This window comes from Canis lupus, chromosome X (assembly GCF_003254725.2).
Source record: "Canis lupus dingo isolate Sandy chromosome X, ASM325472v2, whole genome shotgun sequence".
NCBI lineage: Eukaryota > Metazoa > Chordata > Mammalia > Carnivora > Canidae > Canis > Canis lupus.
In genome coordinates this window covers 22,934,493-22,955,623 of record NC_064281.1, presented here as the reverse complement: position 1 = coordinate 22,955,623, position 21,131 = coordinate 22,934,493, and the positions used below count along the sequence as shown (strand labels likewise).

The window sequence follows — 21,131 nt, the reverse complement described above, 5'->3', positions numbered from 1 at the left end:
AAAAAGTAATTGCTAGAAACAGTTTTTCATTCCAGGCTTTAGCCTCTCAACTCTGGACACAGCTGCTTTTTTTTTTTTTTTTCCCCATTAGTGAATTGCCTTTATTGCGATCATGTAATACTTCTGAGGGTCTGGCTCCTGCCCACCACTCCCACAGCTCATCTGATCCACCACCCAGCTTCAGGTAAAACTGACTCACACCAAAGGACTTGCAGTTTTCTAAGGCCCTACACCCATTGGCCTCAGGGCGATAACCCTTGGCTTCTCACGACTGGATCCTTCCATATCCTCTTCTTTTGACTTGTCCTTAGGCCTTAGGGTGTATTCCATCCTCTTTCCTACTTAACAGCTGTTACTACACTCTAAAATTTTATGGGCACAGTGGGTGGGTCTTGTTTATCCTGACACTCCCAGTACTAGCAGGAACCTCCCAAAGAGCAGATGCTGAAGGAATGTAAGAAATAAATGAGACAATGTTCAAGAGGTCTAATTTATTATGCTGCAATTAATTCTACATTCTTGAATAAGTGAAGCACATCTAAGCATATATATTTATCTCTTAATTTTACAGAACAGACCAAATAGTGATAAAGGAATGCAAGAATGTATCATCTTTCACTTTATTCTCTATTTCTTGTTCCCTGAATTTTACTGCTGAGTTCATTCACATTTCCAAGGGAATGCCTAATCCACTACTACTTTATCTTATTCCAAAGTAACTAAATAAAATGGGAAATTTCCCAGTTTGTTCTATAAAATAGTAAAACTCTCTTAAAATTCATAAACATCAATAAATGTGTGATTTACATCATCTACAAACTCAGATTCTGAAGCTAGTTAAACCTTCTATTAAAAGGAGCAACACTGAGGAGCCTGGGTGGCACAGTCAGTGAAATATCTGACTCGATTTTGGCTCAGGTTCACGGTTTTGAAGGCAAGCCCCACATTGGGCTCTGCCCTAGGCACAGAGCCTGTTTAAGATTCTCTCTCTCCCTCTGCCCTTCCCTGCTATGCTCACACACTCTCTCTCTAATAAAAGAAAAAAAAGATCAACATTTAAATAAATATTCAGATTACTACACAGAACAGGAAAACAAACATGTTATGTACTCTAGTCTCCAGCTCCACCCCTGACCTTCCACTAATGAGAACATTAGTTGTTCTCTTCAAACACATAGTAATAACCTTCCTCATCTTTTACTTGGGGCAGGAGAAGCTGCTGGCCATGGCCTTGCCACGTGCACTGGCCACAGCAGCAGTGCAAGCCTTGGCTACAACTCTGGCTCGGGCTCGCTCTTCTTCATCTTTCAGAGCCTCTTCATACCAGACTGGGAAGGCAGTGGGGACTGTATCGTGGATCTTGGCCACAAACTCTAGGACTTTCATCTTGCTGGTCTCAGCATAAGCTCTGGGGCCCCAGAGGAACTCATAGCGTGGAGGATCACTATTGGCCACCTGCCGGTACTCCAGGTACTCTTCTTTCACCCAATCATTGGTGATGAGCTTCCTGGGCTCCCCATAGATGAAGTTCTTAATTCCATCATATAACCCCATCATATTCAGCACTTCCCAGACTTGCTCCTCAGTGGCACAGTTGCCCTTTGTGAAGATCACGCCCAGGACAGTCATCAACAGGCCAGTCTTGGGCACACCTGAATTATAATTTACTTTATCATCACAGCTGGATTCTAATTTGTTGACAAGGACATAGGTATTCCTGTTGGGATCCACTTCCTTCACATCAAGGCCGAAAACCAGCTCCAAGTGCTCAGAGGCTTTCCTGAGGATCTCGTGGAATTGATTCTTGTACATCTGGATTACATTTCTCAACATATCTGCCTTGGTAATGGGCTCTTTCATTTGATACTTGTACAGCAGGTAGTACACCAACATAGCAACCTTCTTGTCTACCGGGCCTTTGCGCCATTGCTCAGTGGTATCCTTGGCCTGTGAGGCATTTGGCTTTTCCTCCATTTGATTGCTGGCACCTTCATTAAATTTTGTATTTGGAGCAGCTGCAGCAGCAGTAGTGCTGGTAGAGACTTTCCCAGTAACTTGAGGATTTCCTGGTGTTTCAGTGGCAGGTGAGCTCTGGGGAGCATCTTCAACATGAGATGGGGAAGGGTGGGACTCTTCCTCCTCTGGTACAGTGGCCTGAGCAGCTACCAGATGCCCTGGCCCTTCTCGAGCCTGGCGGCGTTTTTCACGGGCACGAAGCTTACTCTTCTGGCCCCGAGGCATGATGATTCTGGTTAGGGATAGCAGGCACAAGTGTGGAAAAGAGGATAGATGATTCAGTGACCTGGAGGAAAGGGGATGAAATGGCATGATACCTCTGGCAGGGAGATACCATCTTGGGCTTTATCAACAGCCATCTCTCTAGGTTTCCTTGAGGACACTGCTCTAGGAACCCACAAGGCTTCCTTTCTTGGAGTAGCCTTTCCCTCTGAGGACTCTGGAAGTAACTAGAGTTCACCTGAGTCCTGCTGGAGCTGACACAGGGTTTGGCAGGTCCAGGCTCTAGGGTGCCTCCCCTGTTTTGGAGTAGTAGGTGTTTCCATTTACATTCAGCACCATTACCTTGACTTCTTGCAGGACCTGAGGGCCTCTGCTTAACTGATTTGAGGCTGACTCAAAGCCCTCACCTCCCTGACATCCTGGAGGAGGAACTGAAGGGAAATCACATCTCAGCACATCTGCTCAGGGGTGCCCTGAGATGACAGCAATGGCAAAGCTATGCGGGACCTTCTCCATCCTGGGATAATAAGGGTTCTCACTCCTCACTTAGAATTCTCACCTTGGCTTCTTGCAGAGCCTAGGACTCCTCTCTTGGCTGACCTTAGACCTATCCCCACAAAGCAAGAATCTCATATTTTTGAAAGGTTTGAGGAAGAGTTTAGGGAGGACTCAGTTTAATATCTCTTCCCCAGGGACCCTTTTGAGGGATGATGTCACATGGAGGGCTCTATGAAACAGCTTCTTCTGTGATGAGTGGTCTGCTCAATGCTCAGTTTCCTTATCATGCCTCCTCCCCTTGACTGCCAGGTATTCTCCTTTGTGCAGACCTGAGGGCTTTAACAATCACACCAAGGCTCTCATCCACCTGATATCCTGGAATATGCAGTGGGGTGGGGGTGGGGGTAAGGTGTGGGGGTGAGAGGAAACTCAGAATGCAATTTTCCCAGGGTTTTCCAGGGCTGACTACAGAGGAAGGTCCTAACTCTGTGTATCCTCCCCACCTCTGTCTCACTTTGACTTCCAGAATGGCCTGAGTCATCTCCTTCTAATAGGGCTCTTGTCTCCCTGGGACCACTGAGAATGAGAGACATCTTAGCCTCTTAGCCCTGCTGAGGATCCACCAGGGCTTATAGTAGGGGATGTACTCTTCCGGCCCCTTTTGTCCTGAGGACGAATTCCGCTCAGTCCTTGTTTAATAAGGTTCTGAATTTCACTCGAAGCGACCCCTAGGGCAGCCTCTGCTAACCTGAATCATACAGCCTTAGACCAAGGCTCTTATGCACCCCTCCTCCTCCAACTAACCAAAAGGTGAAGCGAGGAGGCACCTGAGCCTTACGGCCATACCAGGGGCTTCCAAGGGCTAACAGCAGGAGTGGGGCTCTTTACGGCCTCCACTGTTCTAGGGAGGCGGCTTCTCCTAAAAGATAAATTGGGGTGTTTGTTGGCTCCTGACAGAGCCTAGGACTCCTTCCTCTGCTGGCCGGAGGCAGACGCCCTAGTCAGACATCCTCACCCTTCGGGGTTTCCCATGGCTGGCAGCAGGGGCCCGGCTCCGCACGGACGCCTCTGTCATGGGAGACGAGAAGTTCTACTGAATACACACGAGGGCCCTCATCGACTCGTCCGATACCCCCTCCCGGGGTCCAAAGCTATTATTTCTCCGAGTTCTCTGAAGGAGAAGTTGGATGGCGGCAGGGGCCCGGCTCCACACGGACGCCTCTGTCATGGGAGACGAGAAGTTCTACTGAATACACACGAGGGCCCTCACCGACTCCTCCGATACCCCCATCCTGGGTCCAAAGCTATTTCTTTGAGTTCTTCGAAGAATTCGGAGAGTACTACATTGGGTCATCCCTGCCTGGAACCACCTAGGGAGGGATTCCCTCGAACTTTACTCGATATTCGTATTTTACCTGGGCAGCGCTTGGATCCCTCCCTCAGCTGCTCCACCGGCTCACCTCCCACAGACCCCAGAAACGGAAGTCACTGTTACGCACATCCGGCCACTCATGGGGGGCCGGCTGGGGTCCCAGGAGTATGACTCTTGTGGTTCCCCCTCTGTTATAATGTGAGTAGTATCCAAAGTCCTCTCGGGAAGTAGGTTCTTATTTTGGCTCCTGGTTCTTTGATTAAAAGCTCCTTGGGAAATATCACCTCCTCTCCCAAGCTCTGGACAGTTTCTCAGCTTAAACCCTTGCAGACGGTGGCTCCACATCCCAGCCGTGGGGTGAGATCCAGAAGCCGCACAGCGAGGTGGGTGGGGGTCGGGGTGGGGTGCAGGACAGGTTCTGAGATGTCAGAGAAAATACTTAGTGTTGATGGGATCTCTTCACTAGTCAAACAGACTTTCAGGAACTTTCTGTTCGAAAAGATCTACTTCCTACAGGAAAGAGGCAGATCTGCATAATTTTAGGAGACTCAGGTATTTTGACTTTATCCAACATTGAACATTGTGGTGAAATTAATTTTAATTTTGATTCTCATTTATAATACATATATACATGTTCTAATAATTACTGCTTTGTACGACAAGGGTCTTGAGTTTACAATAGTTATCTATATACACCAGTTTTCTGAAGTTACTTATTTACTTAAATAATCTGTAGCCTTTTCCTCTGGATTTTCTAAATGATGATCATATTTGCAATAAATAATTTATATTTCTTTTTACTATTCCTAACTGTTATTTATTTTTGTATTCTTATCCTCTGGCTATGCGTTCTAATCTAGTTTTGAACAGTTACAGTTGGTAGCACACTGCTGTGCCTTGCTCTTTATAATAATGGGAATGCTACTAACATTTCATATTTCACGTTTAAATTTGTTTGCTATAGATTTTAGGAAATGGAAGTTCCCTTCTAATATTAGCTAGCTAAATGATATTATGCATTCACATTGAATTTTTTTTCCAAAGTTTTTCTTTACTTCAATACATGATCAAATGCCTTTTAAATCTTATTAGTATTTTAGGCAGTTTTTTCTAATATTATATCATTATATTTCCTGGATTCAGCCTCATTTTTCCACTTAATTCAGTGCTATATTTAAATTTCTATGAATTTATTTAGAATCTTTGCCTATATGTGGGTGAGCTTGGCTTAAGCGTTCTGTTTTTAAAGTGTCCTTAGCTGGTTTTCTTATTATGCAGATCTAGATTGGAAAATAAGGTGAAAATTGCCCATCTTTCTGTAAGCCTTGGATGTGTTTACATGACATGGTGGTTAACTTTTTGCTTGTTATTTGATAGAACTGGTTCCTGACTGCCTTGTCCTGAAACATTTGAATGTGACTGAAGCTTTGAGGATAGTTTCAGTTTGTATTTCTCAATAACAGTTTTCTACTTCTGCTTGAACCTACTGAGTAATTAATATCTTCTCTAAATAATGGTCTATTATCACTTGGGGCTTAAAATTTAATGGCTACATATATTTGTTAATTCTATTTATTGTAGAAAATTTCAAACATATACAACAGTAGAGAGAATCGTATAATAAAACCAATATACTTGACATCAGAATCCACAATCATCAATACACAGCCTACCTGTTACATTTATACCCATATCTACTCCCATCTGTGCCACTGAAATAATGAGAAAAAATCATAGATATCATGCCATTTCATCTTTGAATATTTAAGTATCTATTCCCTTTTTTTTTAATTTTGTTTATTTATTCATGACAGACATACAGAGAGAGAGGCAGAGACATAGGCAGAGAAGCAGGCTCCTTGCGGGGAGCCTGAGGTGGGACTCGATCCCAGGACCCTGGGATCATAACCTGGGCCAAAGGCAGACCCTCAATCACTGAGCCATCCAGGCACCCCTTAAGTGTCTATTTCTAAAAGATAGGAATCCTTTATGAAACATAAATAGTCAATTACACATATCCTACTTTAAAATTAATATCATCAAGTGTCCAGTTATTTTTCACATTTGCCTGACTTCTTAAAAATATATTTTTTTCTTGAACTAGGGTCAAATCCAGTCTATTCATTGTCATTGCTCTTATTCCCATTAATTTATAGATCCTACACCTCCCCACATACATTTATTACCTATTTTCCTTGTCATTTTTCTGTTGAAAAAGAACTCGTGTTTTGTCCAGTTTCATATGGCATAGGTTTTACTGATTGCAACACTGGTGTCCTCCGTCTGTATTTCTTTAAATCGGTAGAAGTTTCATCAGATTAAAGTATAATTTTTTACTCTCTCTTTTTTTGTTTGGAAAGACTACCCAAAGTTGGTATTGTGAATTTTTATCACTAGGAAACAAATGTCGGTCTTCCTTTGTGTTCATGTTTGCAAACTTTGAATATTAGCATATTTATCCATTATTTAAGGGTTACACAATGTTAATTTGTTATTTCTATCATTTTTCTGAGTTTATTAGATGAATTTTTTTAAAAGATTTATTTATTCATGAGAGACAGAGAGAGAGGTAGACACATAGGCAGAGGGAGAAGCAGGCTTCCTGTGGGGAGCCTGATGCAGGACTCGATCCCAGGACCCTGGGATCACAACCTGGTGATCCCTCCCAGGTGTCCAAGATGAAATATATTTTTATGTAAAAACCTATCCTTGTTCACCATTTGGTAATGATATATATAGTATTCTCTTATAATTTTTAAATTCCTTCTGCCCCTATATTTTGCACAATATAATTTAACTAATACTACTTACTTCTGTTTTTTTTTTCTTAATTGATTATACTTATAAAACTGTCAGTTATATCAGTCTTTTCAAAGTATAGGCTTTTGTTAGTTGGTTCCTTTGTCTTCTAATTCATCATTTCTGCATTTCATTATTTTCTATATTCTATTTCTTTGGGTTCAATATGGTATTCTTTCTCTAATTTCTTGAAATTTTTGCATGCTGTAAATATTACCATTTTTTGTCCATTGGGATTTTAATTTCAATAACTATATTTTTATTTCTAGATATCAGTTTAGCTCTTTTTCAAATTAGCTCATTCTTTTTTTCTAATTTCTTGTTATGATCTCCATGCTTTCTTTTCTCATTAATGGACTTTATTTTTTATTGAGATATAATCAACATACAACATAATATTAGTTTTAGATGTACAGCATAATGATATGATAGTATATATAATGTGAAATAATCACCGCAGTAAGTCTAGTTAACATCCATCACTACACAGTAATATAATTTTTTCTTGTGATGATAACTTTTAAGATCCGTCTTCTTAGCAATTTTCAAATATACAGTAGAGTATTAATAACTATAGTCTCGGGATCCCTGGGTGGCGCAGCGGTTTGGCGCCTGCCTTTGGCCCAGGGCGTGATCCTGGAGACCCGGGATCGAATCCCACGTCGGGCTCCTGGTGCATGGAGCCTGCTTCTCCCTCTGCCTGTGTCTCTGCCTCTCTCTCTCTCTCTCTGTGACTATCATAAATAAATAAAAATTAAAAAAAAACTATAGTCTCCATGCTGTACATTACTTATCCAAGACTTAATTATTTTGTAACTAGAAATTTGTACCTTTTGACCACTTTCACCCATTTTACCCACCCTCTAGCCCCTGCTTCTGGCAACCACTAATCAGTTATCTGTATCTATGAGCTTTTTTTAATAGATTCCACATATAAATCAGACCATATATTATTTTATTTCTCTGACTTATTTCATCTAATGTAATTCCCCTCAAGATCCATCCATGTTGTTGCAAATGAAAATATTTTATTCTTTTTAATGACTGAGTAATATTCCACTGTGAATATATGTATGTATATTTGTGGGGTGTGTGTGTGTGTGTGTGTGTGTGTGTGTTTCACATCCTTGTCCCTTCACCCATTGGTGGACACTTAGGTTGTTTCCATATGTTGTGTATTGTAAATAATGCTACAGTGAACATAGGGCATATATCTTCTTGAATTTGTGTTTTTGTTTTCTTCCAGCAAAATCCCAGAAATGGAATTGCTGGACCATATGGTCGTTCTGTTTTGAATTCTTCCAGTAACCTCCATACTGTTTCTTATAGTGGCTGCACTATTTTATTAATAAATCTTCTTACGACTGCAAATATCCTTCTGAGTACCACTTGGGCTATTTTCCACAAGTAGCTCTATAGAGTTTTATATGTAGTACTGGAATTTTTTACAAGCTGAATATGTCTCTGTATTTCTTCTTAGAATTTTTGAATATATAGATATACATACTAGAGTGCAGAAAATTATTATTGAAAAGGATCCTTTGTGAAGAAGAGGAGAGAAATAGAATTACTTAGAGGAAGTGTTAGTGTCCCTGGGGTGTTCTGCTTTGTTTTGTTTTGGTTATATGTGATCTAAGAGACTTGAGCTCATTTAATTGCTTATAACTGAGTTAAGTTTTTCCTAGGACTGAAAAGAGGGATTCACAGCTAGAAAATCAACAATATAATTAGCTAAGTGCAACTGTCAGAGATACTTCAGGAAAACAGAAACTACTCTGATTCTATAACTTGGACAGAATTTAATGCAAGATATTGGTTATTCAAGTGATGGAGAGGCCAAACCAGGTAGTCAGGCAAACCAATACTTAACTTGAGGAAGTCACTCCCATTTCTAGTGTAGAGGGACAAATTGAAGAAGGCGGTAGTGTTGCAGGAGATTGGGAGTTGATGTCAACAGAATCTAAAACCATGGTTAACCAGTATGATGGGAGCTAGAGCTAGAGCCGTGGAGAAGCTATAGCCATCAAAATAGAAACCACCTGATGAAGAGAAAGAAGGCTGTTTCTGTCCTCCTGGGCTGTAATCTGCTGGTGTCCTTGTTGCTTGAACCTTGAGAACAGCCAAATATTGGAGAACCTAGGAATTGGAGCCTGCAGGAGTTATTTCCTGAACACTAGAGAGCAGAGCAAAAAAGAGGAAAGAATGATGTGAAGGCAAATAAGTACAGGACAGACATACCATACAGACACATTAAATGAGAAGAATATCTAAATTGTTAAATATCTGCTCTATAAAAATCAGTAGTAATCCATGATAAAAAGAGATGTTATCAAACTAGATAATGGCTAACCCAAAAAGCAAATAAACAAACTCTCTATCAAGTATCATAGGGACACCTGGGTGGCTCAGCTATTTAGGCGACAGACTCTTGATTTCAGCTTAGGTCATGATCTCAAGGTTGTGAAATCAAGACGCGCATCTGGCTCCATGCTGGGCATAGACCCTGCTTAAGATTCTCTCTCCTCCCTCTGCTCCTCAATCTCCCTCCCCCTCTCTAAATAAATAAATAAATAAATAAATAAATAAATAAATAAATTTTGGGCACCTGGGTGGCTCAGTTGGTTAAGCATCTGCCTTAAGCTCAGGTCATGGTCCCAGGGTCCTGGGATGGAGCCCTGCATCAGGCTCCCTGCTCAGTAATGAGTCTGCTTCTCCCTCTGCCCCCTCCCACTTCGTGCACTCATACACTCTGTTTCACTAACAAAAATAAATAAATACATTTTTTTAAAAAAGGCATTATACTCAGTGGAGAAAGAATGGAAATTGGGAATTAGATAAGAATAGCTACCATCACCATTATTATCCCACATTATAATACTATAATACATGCTAGCACATAAAAGCAAACAAATGAAATAAGAGTTAGGAACTGGAAAATCAGATGCTTCACTTGTCAGTTCTCCCTAAAATGATCTGTAGGTTTAGTAAAATTCCCACCAAAATCCCAACAGGACTTTTTAAAAAAAGAAATTTATACATTGTAAAGTTTATATGGAAATACAATGGGCCAATAATAGCTGAAATGACTTTGAAAAAGAAAAGGAAATTTGGAGGACTAACTATCTGATTTCAACGTGATAAACAACTTGTATGCAATATTTATAAGGAACTTTCAAAACTCAATAATAAGAAAACAACCCAATATAAAGGGTCAAAAGTTTTGACCTTGGAGTCAAAGAAGCATGTGAGTGATAACAAAGCACATGAAAAGATTCTCAACATCATTAATCATTAGAGCAATAAAATTAAAATCCCAATGAGATACCATTACACATATACTAGAATATACACAGTAAAAAGACTGATCATATCGAGTACTGTCAAAATTGTGAAGGAACTCTTGTACATTGTTGATGGGGATGTAAATTGGTACAGCCACTTTGGAAAACAGTTTAGCAATCTCTTAAAAAGTGAAGCATGCATCTGCGGTATAATCTAGCTATTATATTACCAGACATTTACCTGAGAGAAATGAAAGCTTATATCCATGCAAAGATGTATATATGAAAGTTCATAGCATCTTTTTTTTTTAAGATTTTGTTTATTTATTTAGAGAGAGCCAGAGAGCCCGAGTGGGAAGAGAGACAGAGAGGAAAGGGAGAGAGAGAATCTCAAGCCAACTCTGTGCTGAACGCATAGCCCAACATGAGGCTGGATCCTACAACCCTGAGATCATAACCTGAGCCAAAACCAAGAGCTGGATGCTTAACCTACTGAGCCACCCAGGTGCCCTGAAAGTTCATATCATCTTAATTTGTAGTAGTGAAGAACTGAAAATACCTTAAAATATCCACCATCAGGTGAACAGATAAAGTGTAGTATATACATACAATAGAATATTATTCAGCAGTAAAAGGAATTAACTATTGATAAATGCTGTAGCATGCATGAATCTCTAAATAATTACTTTTAATGAAGGAAGGCAGGCTAAATAGCACATACTGTATGATTCCATTTTTATAACAGTCTAGGAAGTGAAAATGAATGTATACTGATATAAAGAATATTATTCGGGGGCGCCTGGGTGGCTCAGTTAAGCATCTGCCTTTGGCTCAGGTCAGATGAGCCTGAGCTCCTCCTCAGGCTCCCTGATCAGCGGGTAGCCTGCTACTCACTCTATTCCTGCTCCTGCTTTCTCTTGCTATCTCTGTTGCTATCTCTGTCTCTCTCTTTCTCTCTTAAATAAACGAATCTTTAAAAAATATATTATTTAATTTATTTAATATTATTAAATATAATTAATTAAATATATAAATATATTATTTATAAATTAAATATATAAATATATTATTTAATATTATTTAATATTATTAATCTTTAAAAAATATATTATTCAGTGGTTGCCTATAGACTGGGAAGAATGCCAAGGAGGTTACAAAGGAGCATGAGGAATCTTTTGGAGATAATGGATATATTCATTATGTTGATTTTGGTTGTAGTTACATTGATGTATGCATACACCAAAACTTAACAAATTGTGTGCTTTAAATATATGTAGTTTATTGTATGTCAGTTACACCTTTAAAAAGCTATTAAAAACTCTAGAACAAGCCAATCTAATTTATAGTTGACATCAGAACTGTGGGAGGTGTAGAGGTGGTCTACTGGAACTGGCTAGAAAAGGCATGAATGATCTTTATGGGGTGGTAGAATAATAATGCATTATGATAGAGAATGGTTTACATGTGTGTATGCATTTGTACACCTAGGTTTTGTCCATATATTCTATGAATATTATATAAAAATAATAAGAATGCAAATATTTCTTCAAGGAAACATGAATATCCAATTTTCATTGGTAATGCTTAATTATCCACTTTATTTCATCTAATAATAAAACATAAGTTAAATAATAATCCTTTGGGATCCCTGCGTGGCTCAGCGGTTTAGTGCCAGCCTTCGGCCCAGGGCCCGATCCTGGAGTCCCGGGATCGAGTCCCACGTCGGGCTCCCAGCGTGGAGCCTGCTTCTCCCTCTGCCTGTGTCTCTGCCTCTCTCTCTCTCTCTCTCTATGTCTATCATGAATAAATAAATAAATAAATCTTAAAAAAATAAAAATAAAAAAATAAAATAAATAATAATCCTTCTTAACTTTGTATACACCAAATATTTCAATAATTTTACATGTATCTTCACTTTTCACCATGGCTGTGATATTTATATATATATATGCCTCTCTTTCTGCATCTCTCATAAATAAATAAATAAATAAATAAATAAATAAATAAAATCTTATATATATATATGTATGTAGTTAACCATGTACAATGTTGCTAATAAACATTTTTATAGAGAAATAAATAAAATCTTTATTATATATATGTAGTCAACCATGTACAGTGTCGCTAAGAAAACAAGTAGTTAACCATGTCCAATGTCACTAATAAACAATCATTATTTTTTTAAGATTTTATTTATTTATTCATAAGAGATGCAGAGAGAAAGGCAGAGACATAGGCAGAGGCAGGTTCCCTTAGGGGAGCCCGATGCGCGACTCGATCCCAAGATCCCGAGATCACGTCCTGAGCCAAAGGCAGATGCTCAACCACTGAGCCACCCAGGTGCCCCATCAACAATCATTATTATCATAATGGAGGCACATTACTATATGATTATCATAAAGTAGAGGAAAATTCAATAAATTATTTTAAACAAAAGAGAATAACGAACTAACTTATGACAAACACGTTTATGTGACCTAAAGGCATAAACTCCAAAGAAAAGAGTAAGATGTGGTGTGTAAGAAATTTGTATATTACCTAGACCTTGTTTAGAAGGATAAGCTTTTTTACTGTTTATTTCACAGGCAGCTGGTACTTTGTTCAAAATAGGCTACTTCTCTTTGAGATTGGTCACCGCATTGATAACTGTGCTTTACTTAAGCATTGTATATGGTCATTCTCATGCAGATCGTATTTTGATATTCATCTTGATTTTTTTAAACCATAAACCAGCTCTTAAGATATAATTTATTATTTTGGTAAGTAATTTATGCAACAGGCATTGTTACCCCTTTTCTACTACTTCTATCATTCCTAACTCCATACCTGATCAGTGACCCATCAGCCACAATCCAACACTTTATGGTCACTACTTTATTGACAATATCTCGTATGCTAATATTCACCACATTCTTGATCTCTGACCCCTTTCTTTAAGCTTTATCCAGTTACTGACCCTTTTTCCATTATCTATTTATGGTTATTAGGCTTGAGGATGAGTTGAGATTTTTGGCAATATTGAATGAGTTTCAAAGAACAAGTAAATACTTCTATCATCATATAACTTGGATATAACAACCATCAACCTTTTTCTTTTAATTTTTTACTTATTTATTTTTTTAACATACTGCTTAGGAAGTAGGGACAAATAGTAACTTTGCCTTTTAGGAGTTTCTAGTTCTGTAAACAGGAATAACAGAAGAGGAAGCACAGACTTCAAACATCCTCAAATTAATAGTAACCTGGTGAATTTCCAGAAGTCTCTTTCTTATATCTACTTATATCTGGGTTTTTTAGGGCTTAATCCTAAGCATGGAGCCATGCTGATACTGTATCTGAAGGACAGTATTCACAGTCTACTGAGCTAGAAAAGTTTCTTAAAAGATAAAAAATGTACTCTAATTTTGGTCTCCAAGTTTTCCACAGTGACTTTTGCAACTGCATAAAAATGATTGACTAAAACTGTACCTATTCCTCAGGCTAGTCCTTGTCCTTTGGTGAGAGAAATAACCTCATGAATGTTGTTCAGAACTCTCACCCCACCAGCACCAGTATTCTGATCAACACTAGGGCCAACAAATTAATCTTGATGCTGACAAAATTTAGGGAGAAGATACTAGGTGCTCTCACAAGCTAACTATGACACGGAGTTAGTAATACTGCTGCCCATGTGTCTGCATGACTCAGTGATGGTATCTGCAGCATCACACCTGAATGTAGAATTGTGTATCGTATACATGTTTGAATTTTTTTTTTACATTTTTCCTATGAACATTGGGGTGCAGGTGTCCCAGCATTTCACTACAGTAAATACCCAATGGTGCAACTGCTGGGTCATAGGGTAGCTCTATTTTTAACTTCTTGAGGAACCTCCACACTGTTTTTCAGAGTGACTGTACCAGTTTGCATTCCCATCAGCAATGCAAGAGAGTTCCCCTTTCTCCACATCCTCTCCAACATTTGTTATTTCCTGTGAGGTGGTATCATTGTGGTCTTGATTTGTATTTCCCTGATGGCAAGTGCTGCGGAGCATTTTTTCATGTGCTTGTTGGCCATGTGTATGTCTTCTTTGGTGAAATTTCTATTCATGTCTTCTGCTCATTTCATGATTGGATTATTTGTTTCTTGGGTGTTGAGAAATTGTGCAGCAGTTAAAATTTAAAGGAAAAAACACATGAGTTGCAAATGGCAAGATATAATTTTTGAATCATTGTATTGCACATCTGTTAGTATATAACATTGTTAATTATGCTTCAATAAAAACAAATAAAAAAGATGTGAGGAAGGAGATCAGACATTAGCCTATCACAGAGTCATAAAATTTTTCACTAAATACTTTTGTTTCCCCCATATTATCTCATATAATCCCATGCAAACATTGTATACAACTATTTTATATATTTATATAAGATAAATATGCAAGTTATGGGTAGAATGAATTTGTTTTCTACTTTTTTGTTTGTGTTGCTTAAACATAGAAGAAATTCAGTTAAGTAATTAGTGAAGGAGCTTATAATGATGTGGTTTAAATATTCACATGTATTCCTCAATATGTGAGTGAAATAGATCAGTGAGTAAAATATATGTTTATGTATAACACAAATATATAAATAATATTGAAATACATGTTAGTTTATATTGATATATATTATATAAGAATAATATATATCCATGTATATATTATTCTTACAGTCTTGACAACACTTAAAGTAAAAATAATGTATATGTAACAATATGGAGTTTATTTTTATCATCATTATTTAACCTCAGTAAGTTTGTTATTCTGCTAAAAAACGAAGACAATACCCCAAGTAGATAAGTTAAAATGGCTGTAGATTCACTTCAATAAATAATATCAAAAGTACATTCCTTGATGTATTTCCATGCCTCATCATATTATGTATCTCACTTTTTTAATGATATATGTGAAGCTAGTTAAGTGATTTGAATAAGTTCAAATTGGTGATACATATTAAAATTTATCATAGAACAAAACAGGAGCAAAATGGAAAATTTAAATGCTATTTTTATACCTTTTAATGACAATTTATTTTTCTAAGATTTTATTTATTTATTCATGAGAGAGAGGGAGAGAGAGAGAGAGAGAGAGAGAGAGAGGCAGAGACACAGGCAGAGGGAGAAGCAGGCTCCATGCAGGGAGCCTGACATGAGACTCAATCCTGGGTCTCCAGGATCACACCCTGGGCTGAAGGCGACGCTAAACCGCTGAGCCACCCAGGCTACCCTAATGGCTATTTTACAAGCTAATTTTGTTTGCTTTTTTTTTTTTTTTTGTTTGTTTGTTTGTTTGTTTGTTTGCTTTTTCTTTGGAAATAGGAAAAAATGGAGATACGTAGCAGCTGTCATGAACTGTGAAGAGGCTAAGATTTTTATCCTTCTTGCAAGCTAACAAGTTAGCCTGTCACTTCTTGGATGCTGGCAAAAAGCATGAGGCTCTTGGGTAAGAGACAAAGAACTTTATTCTCATAACAGTTCTAGTCGCCAGAGTACCTGCATTTTCTTACAGTTGTAACCCAAACCCCAGTAACCACAGACTGACATGAAGAGGGCCAAGTAATACCAACACATGCAGTGAGTTGCATTGCAGGAGAGGAGCTCTGTGCTTAGGTAACCTGCATCTTATATAATAGGCAGTGAGGATGCCTTCCCCTTGCTCTGAAGACATATATCTATGTCTATCTATATCTATAGATAGATCGATATCTTCTAAGGCTGTTTGCTTCAGACTTTCTTGAAAAAATTGTCTGGAACAAGGGGCAACCGCGGCCTCACAAGATACACAGAAATGCAGGTGATCCATAGAGAATTGTCTCCTAGCCATTACATATTCCAGTTAATAGGTAAAGTCATTTGTATAGTTGATTTCCTCCCTCTTAGACCTAAACTTTTGGTGAAGTAATATGAATTGATTCACTTGGGGAAAAGAAACATCTTTACAAAAATATATTGTCTCACTCAATCCATTTTGTTAACATCCATCTGGTGTATATTTTATTGGGAGAAAGTAAACAGTAGGACGTAAATTAAGATCCACTTAAACAACTGGATTTCAAGTATTATATGTTTAAATGACAACTTACTCACAAAACGTACTTTTTATTATAAAACTTATTCCAGGTGAGTTTCTTCAATGGAAAGTTAAGGCTTAGACAAAATAAAAGATCCTTTGTTTTGCTATTTTGTATATCAAAATAAAATATTCTGTTAAAATTTCTATGTGTCCCTAAATGGAATTAATCAAAGATATAAAGGGAAGATAGGTAAATATAATAAATAAATAATAAACCTGTAGGGTTTGAAAAAATCTTCCTTCCTCTTACATTATACACACACTTACCATTAGTATGTTATTGTTCTGACCCCAAGGTCCTAAGCTTTTTAGTGGCACAATGATAAGCATGCATTTCCTTCTTTAATGAAACATATTTTATGGTCTCTAATATCCTGTGAATAAGGAATTAGTGAGATGAATCCTTACCAGTGTTCTAATGGGAGTAGCTTCTGGTTACAGGGAAATATTTAAAGTATTAAATATAAACTGGTATTTAACATTCTAGGCACTATGATAATCCCCTTACAAAAACGTGCAGAGTGGTTATCATTACCTTAGATTTCAAAAGAAAATGCTCTAGTTGCATTTTTGAAACCACTAGTGTTTTAACAGATAAAGTTTCTTGTTGAGGAGGATGGGGGGTACTTTTGGATCAGATAGTCTTTAAATCAACTCAAATCACAGATACACACAAAACTGCTAAAAATCTTCTGGTTATTATATCACTTATCAAAATGTGTTGAAGCTATGTTTCAAAACCAAATATAGTCATATTAAAACTGCCTATAAAATAGTCCAAAACATATCAGCTCTGCCTCTAAAAATTCATGAGGGTGTAAAAATAAAAATACTGAATATGCCATCTAAGTTGATCCCTTATGATTAATTTCTGTTTCTTGATGCAAGTTTATAAACATGCCAATAATTCCTGCACTACATTAAAAATCTTTCTTGTGAACTGACCATGGTGACAAGAATACAAAAGTCCACATTTTTAAAAATATAAATTTGAATTTCTCCTTAATGTGGACATAAAAACAGGCAGTGACTAGAGTTGCATCAATCCTTCCCAACTGTCTCAAAAAATATGTGCACTGTTACAATAAAAACAGTTCACCAGCTGTTTATGTAAAAATTATTTGACGAAAAACAAGCATGGCCATATGGCACTCTAGCTCTGCTGTGGGAGCATGAAGAATAATTTTGTAGGCTGTAGTACATAATGGTCATGCTAAGTAGGGTGTCAACTATTGCAGGCACATTACATTAATAGTTAATCTGTCCTTTTATCCTCTAAGTACTTACGTTTCTTAACAGCTTGTAGTTTGGAAACAAGTTAACAACTCACTGATTAAGAATTAAAATTTTGGAAATGACAAAATATTTGATGTAATGTAGACATAATATTCATTTGCTAATTAAAGGTATTATTTAAATAATACATTAATTGGGTGATGGGAATGTGGTAGGGGAGCTGGTTCTCATTTCTATCTACAAGTTCCAAAACTATTAATATGTTGAAGGTACTATACCATTAATTTAGAAGAAAAAATAATTAGAAGAGGTATTTCATGTAAGAACCAAATCAACATATATACTCACATTCTGTAAGAATTGTACCTCACTCACCTTCATATTGTTTGCAATATCTATAGCTGTGTCTTGCACATAGTAAACAGTAAACATGTAATAAATATTTGCTGAATAGAACATTGTTAGAAAAAATGAATTATAAATGCCACCGGCAGACCCTCGAGTCTTTAAGTTTATTTAGAACTTCTAGAATACATTGGGGAATAACCCTCATACATTACATAGACTACATACTTGAATGATGTTTATTAGCTTATGAAACTCCAATATTTTACTCTCACATTAATTTTCTTTTTTGAGTTGTTTACTTATTGGGAACTAGAGTCAACTGAAAGACAAAACTGAATGGCCTAGCTTTCATCCAGCGAATTAGAGGACTTAATCTCAGATCCTGGAAAAGAAGGTAGAATGAACTACAGAAGAAAAAGCCAGGTTAGAATCCAGTCATTCACATTCATAGTTTTGGTTGATACCCTGACAAAAAGATGTTCATTGACATGTGGCTCTGTTATTAATAACTTTAAAATGTCAACTGAGTGTCATGGTAACATTAATAACTGAGGAAGAAACCACAGCAGACATAGTTCTGTAAGAAAAATGTTGCAGACATACCGTCTATTTCTAAAATGCTTATCTTTTGTGGTTTTCATGGTTAATTTGATATATGAATACCTAGTTTGAACTCAAGATCTGTGTGGTTCCCCCCATATCAATTCCCAAACAAAAATGTTAATCTTTAATTTCAGGTATTTAGAATTTGCATTAAAATTTTCAAGCTAGTAATGATTTCCTTGTTTACAAATCGTAAACACAACTCGTGTGTAGGTGATTATGTCTCAAGGGACATTGGAAGAAGGCCACAAACCCTGTTATGGGTACATAAATCGTATTGGCTCATGGAATATAACAATCATAATGAGGGTGTATTATGAAAATAACTTGAAAACTTTTTGAGGAAACAGTCTTTAAGTTGGTATAGAAACAAATAGTGAGAGCTCATGGTTTAATATTTGAATGGTGGGACAATTAATTACTGCAATAAGAAGTGTCAATATTTCAGTTGATGACAGTCACAATGAAGCAAAGCTCACAAGATTGGAAGAGACTGTAAGGTAGAAAATTATTATCCCTCTATGATATTAATAGTTAAGAAAACTAGACTTTTTCAGTCAAATTTGTTTCACAAAAATTATCAAAATGGCAATTTCCCAGGAGTGCACACCTTTTTCTTGATTTTTACTATAGCATGTGGTTAAGGTAACTGATTTTTATCACTTTAAAAGATGTTTTTTTTACAAGAAAGTCTGCTGTTCATTTGTTGACTATAAGAAGTAGTATTTTTAGTAAGATGTTAGTTATGTGTATATTTAAGATTTCAAGGATACACAAAATATTTGAGAAGACAGTAATAAGTAATAAGAATAAGAATATCAAGAGATATGCTTGATAAGAGATATGCAGTAATAAGAATATCAAGAGATATGCTCACCCAGAATGAGTATGGTAGCATGAAATAATGGGTGATAATAATAGGTAAACCAAAGTGCTAATTTATGAAATAAAAATTACCTGGTATTAGGAAATAAGAATACTTCTGAGAGGAAGTTGCGATTTCTTGATTTATGAATATATTTTTAAAACATATTTTAGAAAAATTCATTGTATACTGTTCAGATATTAAAACAAGGCATCCTTATTTTTGAAAGTAGGGAGCTGTCTAAAGAAGAAATAAAAATCATCCATAATTTCCTATCAAGACGTAGCCTATCTCTGACTGAGTTATTTCGCTTAGCATAATACTCTTTAGCTCTATCCATGTCATTACAAATGTCAAGATTTCATTCTTCTTAATGGCTGAGTAATATTCATATATATGTATATATATATGTGTGTATATATATATATTCACATCTTATTTCACTCATCTATCGGTGTACGTTTGGGCTCTTTCCATAATTTGGTTATTGTTGGTAATGCTGCTATAAACATTGGGCTACATGTATCCCTTAGAATACCATATGATTTCACTCATGTGGAATTTAAGAAACAAAACAAACAAACATAAGGGAGAATAAAGAGAGGCAAACCAAGAAACAGTCTCTTAATTACGGAGAACAAACTGAGGGTTGCTGGAGGGAGGTGGGTGGGGGGATGGGTTAAATAGGTGATGGGGATTAAGGAGAGCATTTGTAATGACCCCTGGGTATTGTATGTAAGTGATGAATCCATAAATTCTGCACCTGAAACTGATATTACATTGTATGTTAAGTAACTGATAGTTAAATAAAAATATACCAAAAAAAAGCCATTACATTTTCATAAGTGGAACATGTTGAATAAAAGACAAAAAGTATTAACTATAAAAAAGAGCCTATTAGATATATTTTGTTTACAGTATTTTAGACTTTTTATAGTATCTGTTGCAAACACTTTCCCAATTTATATTTTTACTTTGTTCATTTATTTTACATACAGAATTTTAATATTTTGTAGTTAAATCTGTCATATTTATCATTTATATATATTTTCTGAATTTGAGGTCATATTATAAAGGTTGCTCTTTCTCCTGAATGACCTTTAGTATTCTTCCAGTGTTTTTTTTATTTTTTAATTTTTATTTTTTTAAAAGATTTTATTTATTTATTCATGAGAGAGAAAGAGAGAAAGGCAGAGACAGAGGGAAAGGCAGAGGGAGAAGCAGGCTCCATGCAGGGAGCCCAACGTGGGACTCGATCCCGGGTCTCCAGGATCATGCCCTGGGCTGAAGGCGGTGCTAAACCACTGAGCCACCCGGGCTGCCCTCCCGTGTTTTTTTAACCCTTAAATTTAGGATATATCTACTAGGCCAAATCATAAACAGCTGGTCTACAATTTGGATTTTGCCTGAAATTATTCTTATTCACACAGTGAAGTCTTTGTTGTTGTTGCTTTAGTTTGTTAGCGTGTTTATACACTTATTTTTGAAGTATAATGTATATAAAAACAAAAAAGTGAGCTAACTATAGTTATAGCTCAGTGTATTTTCACAAAGTGAACACATCCATGTAACCATCATCCAGATCAAGAAAAAGAACTACAGCAGAGACAGTAATGTGAAAAAAAAAATTACTGCAGACATGACGATCTGTTTCTAAAACTCAAAAGCCCCCAACATAGCTCTTTCCAATTGCTATGCCTTCTAAAACATTACTACCTTGTTTTAAAAGTTCTAAAAAATAAGTTTGCCAAGTTTTTGAACTTTATGTAAATTGAATCAATGAAAATGACTGTTTTTCAT

General features: G+C 36.8%; 1 protein-coding gene and 1 long non-coding RNA gene across 8 annotated transcripts in view; one reads left to right on the top strand and one right to left on the bottom strand.

The window, feature by feature from the left end:
- Positions 1 to 476: 476 nt before the first annotated feature.
- The window catches only part of MAGEB10 (MAGE family member B10), a 46,236-nt gene continuing 25,581 nt past the window's right edge, over positions 477 to 21,131 (bottom strand). Inside the window, exons 1-2 of one of the 6 annotated variants that reach the window (XM_025439100.2) lie at positions 4,152 to 4,268; positions 477 to 2,302 (exon numbers count right to left, since the gene is read on the bottom strand). In XM_025439100.2, the coding sequence (XP_025294885.1) occupies positions 1,198 to 2,241 (1,044 nt within the window). In that variant the 5' untranslated portion in view covers positions 2,242 to 2,302; positions 4,152 to 4,268 and the 3' untranslated portion in view covers positions 477 to 1,197. Of the gene's footprint in view, positions 2,303 to 2,797; positions 3,608 to 3,751; positions 4,100 to 4,151; positions 4,269 to 21,131 lie in introns of those variants that run through there. The other 5 variants (XM_025439109.3, XM_025439099.3, XM_049107522.1 and 2 more) reach the window with 5 other exon arrangements.
- LOC112654551 (uncharacterized) overlaps positions 3,166 to 21,131 on the top strand; it is a 34,893-nt gene continuing 16,927 nt past the window's right edge. Inside the window, exons 1-3 of one of the 2 annotated variants that reach the window (XR_007409384.1) lie at positions 3,166 to 4,306; positions 15,526 to 15,649; positions 18,155 to 18,286. This is a non-coding gene — a long non-coding RNA (uncharacterized LOC112654551). Of the gene's footprint in view, positions 4,492 to 15,525; positions 15,650 to 18,154; positions 18,287 to 21,131 lie in introns of both variants that reach the window. The other variant, XR_003133097.3, reaches the window with a different exon arrangement.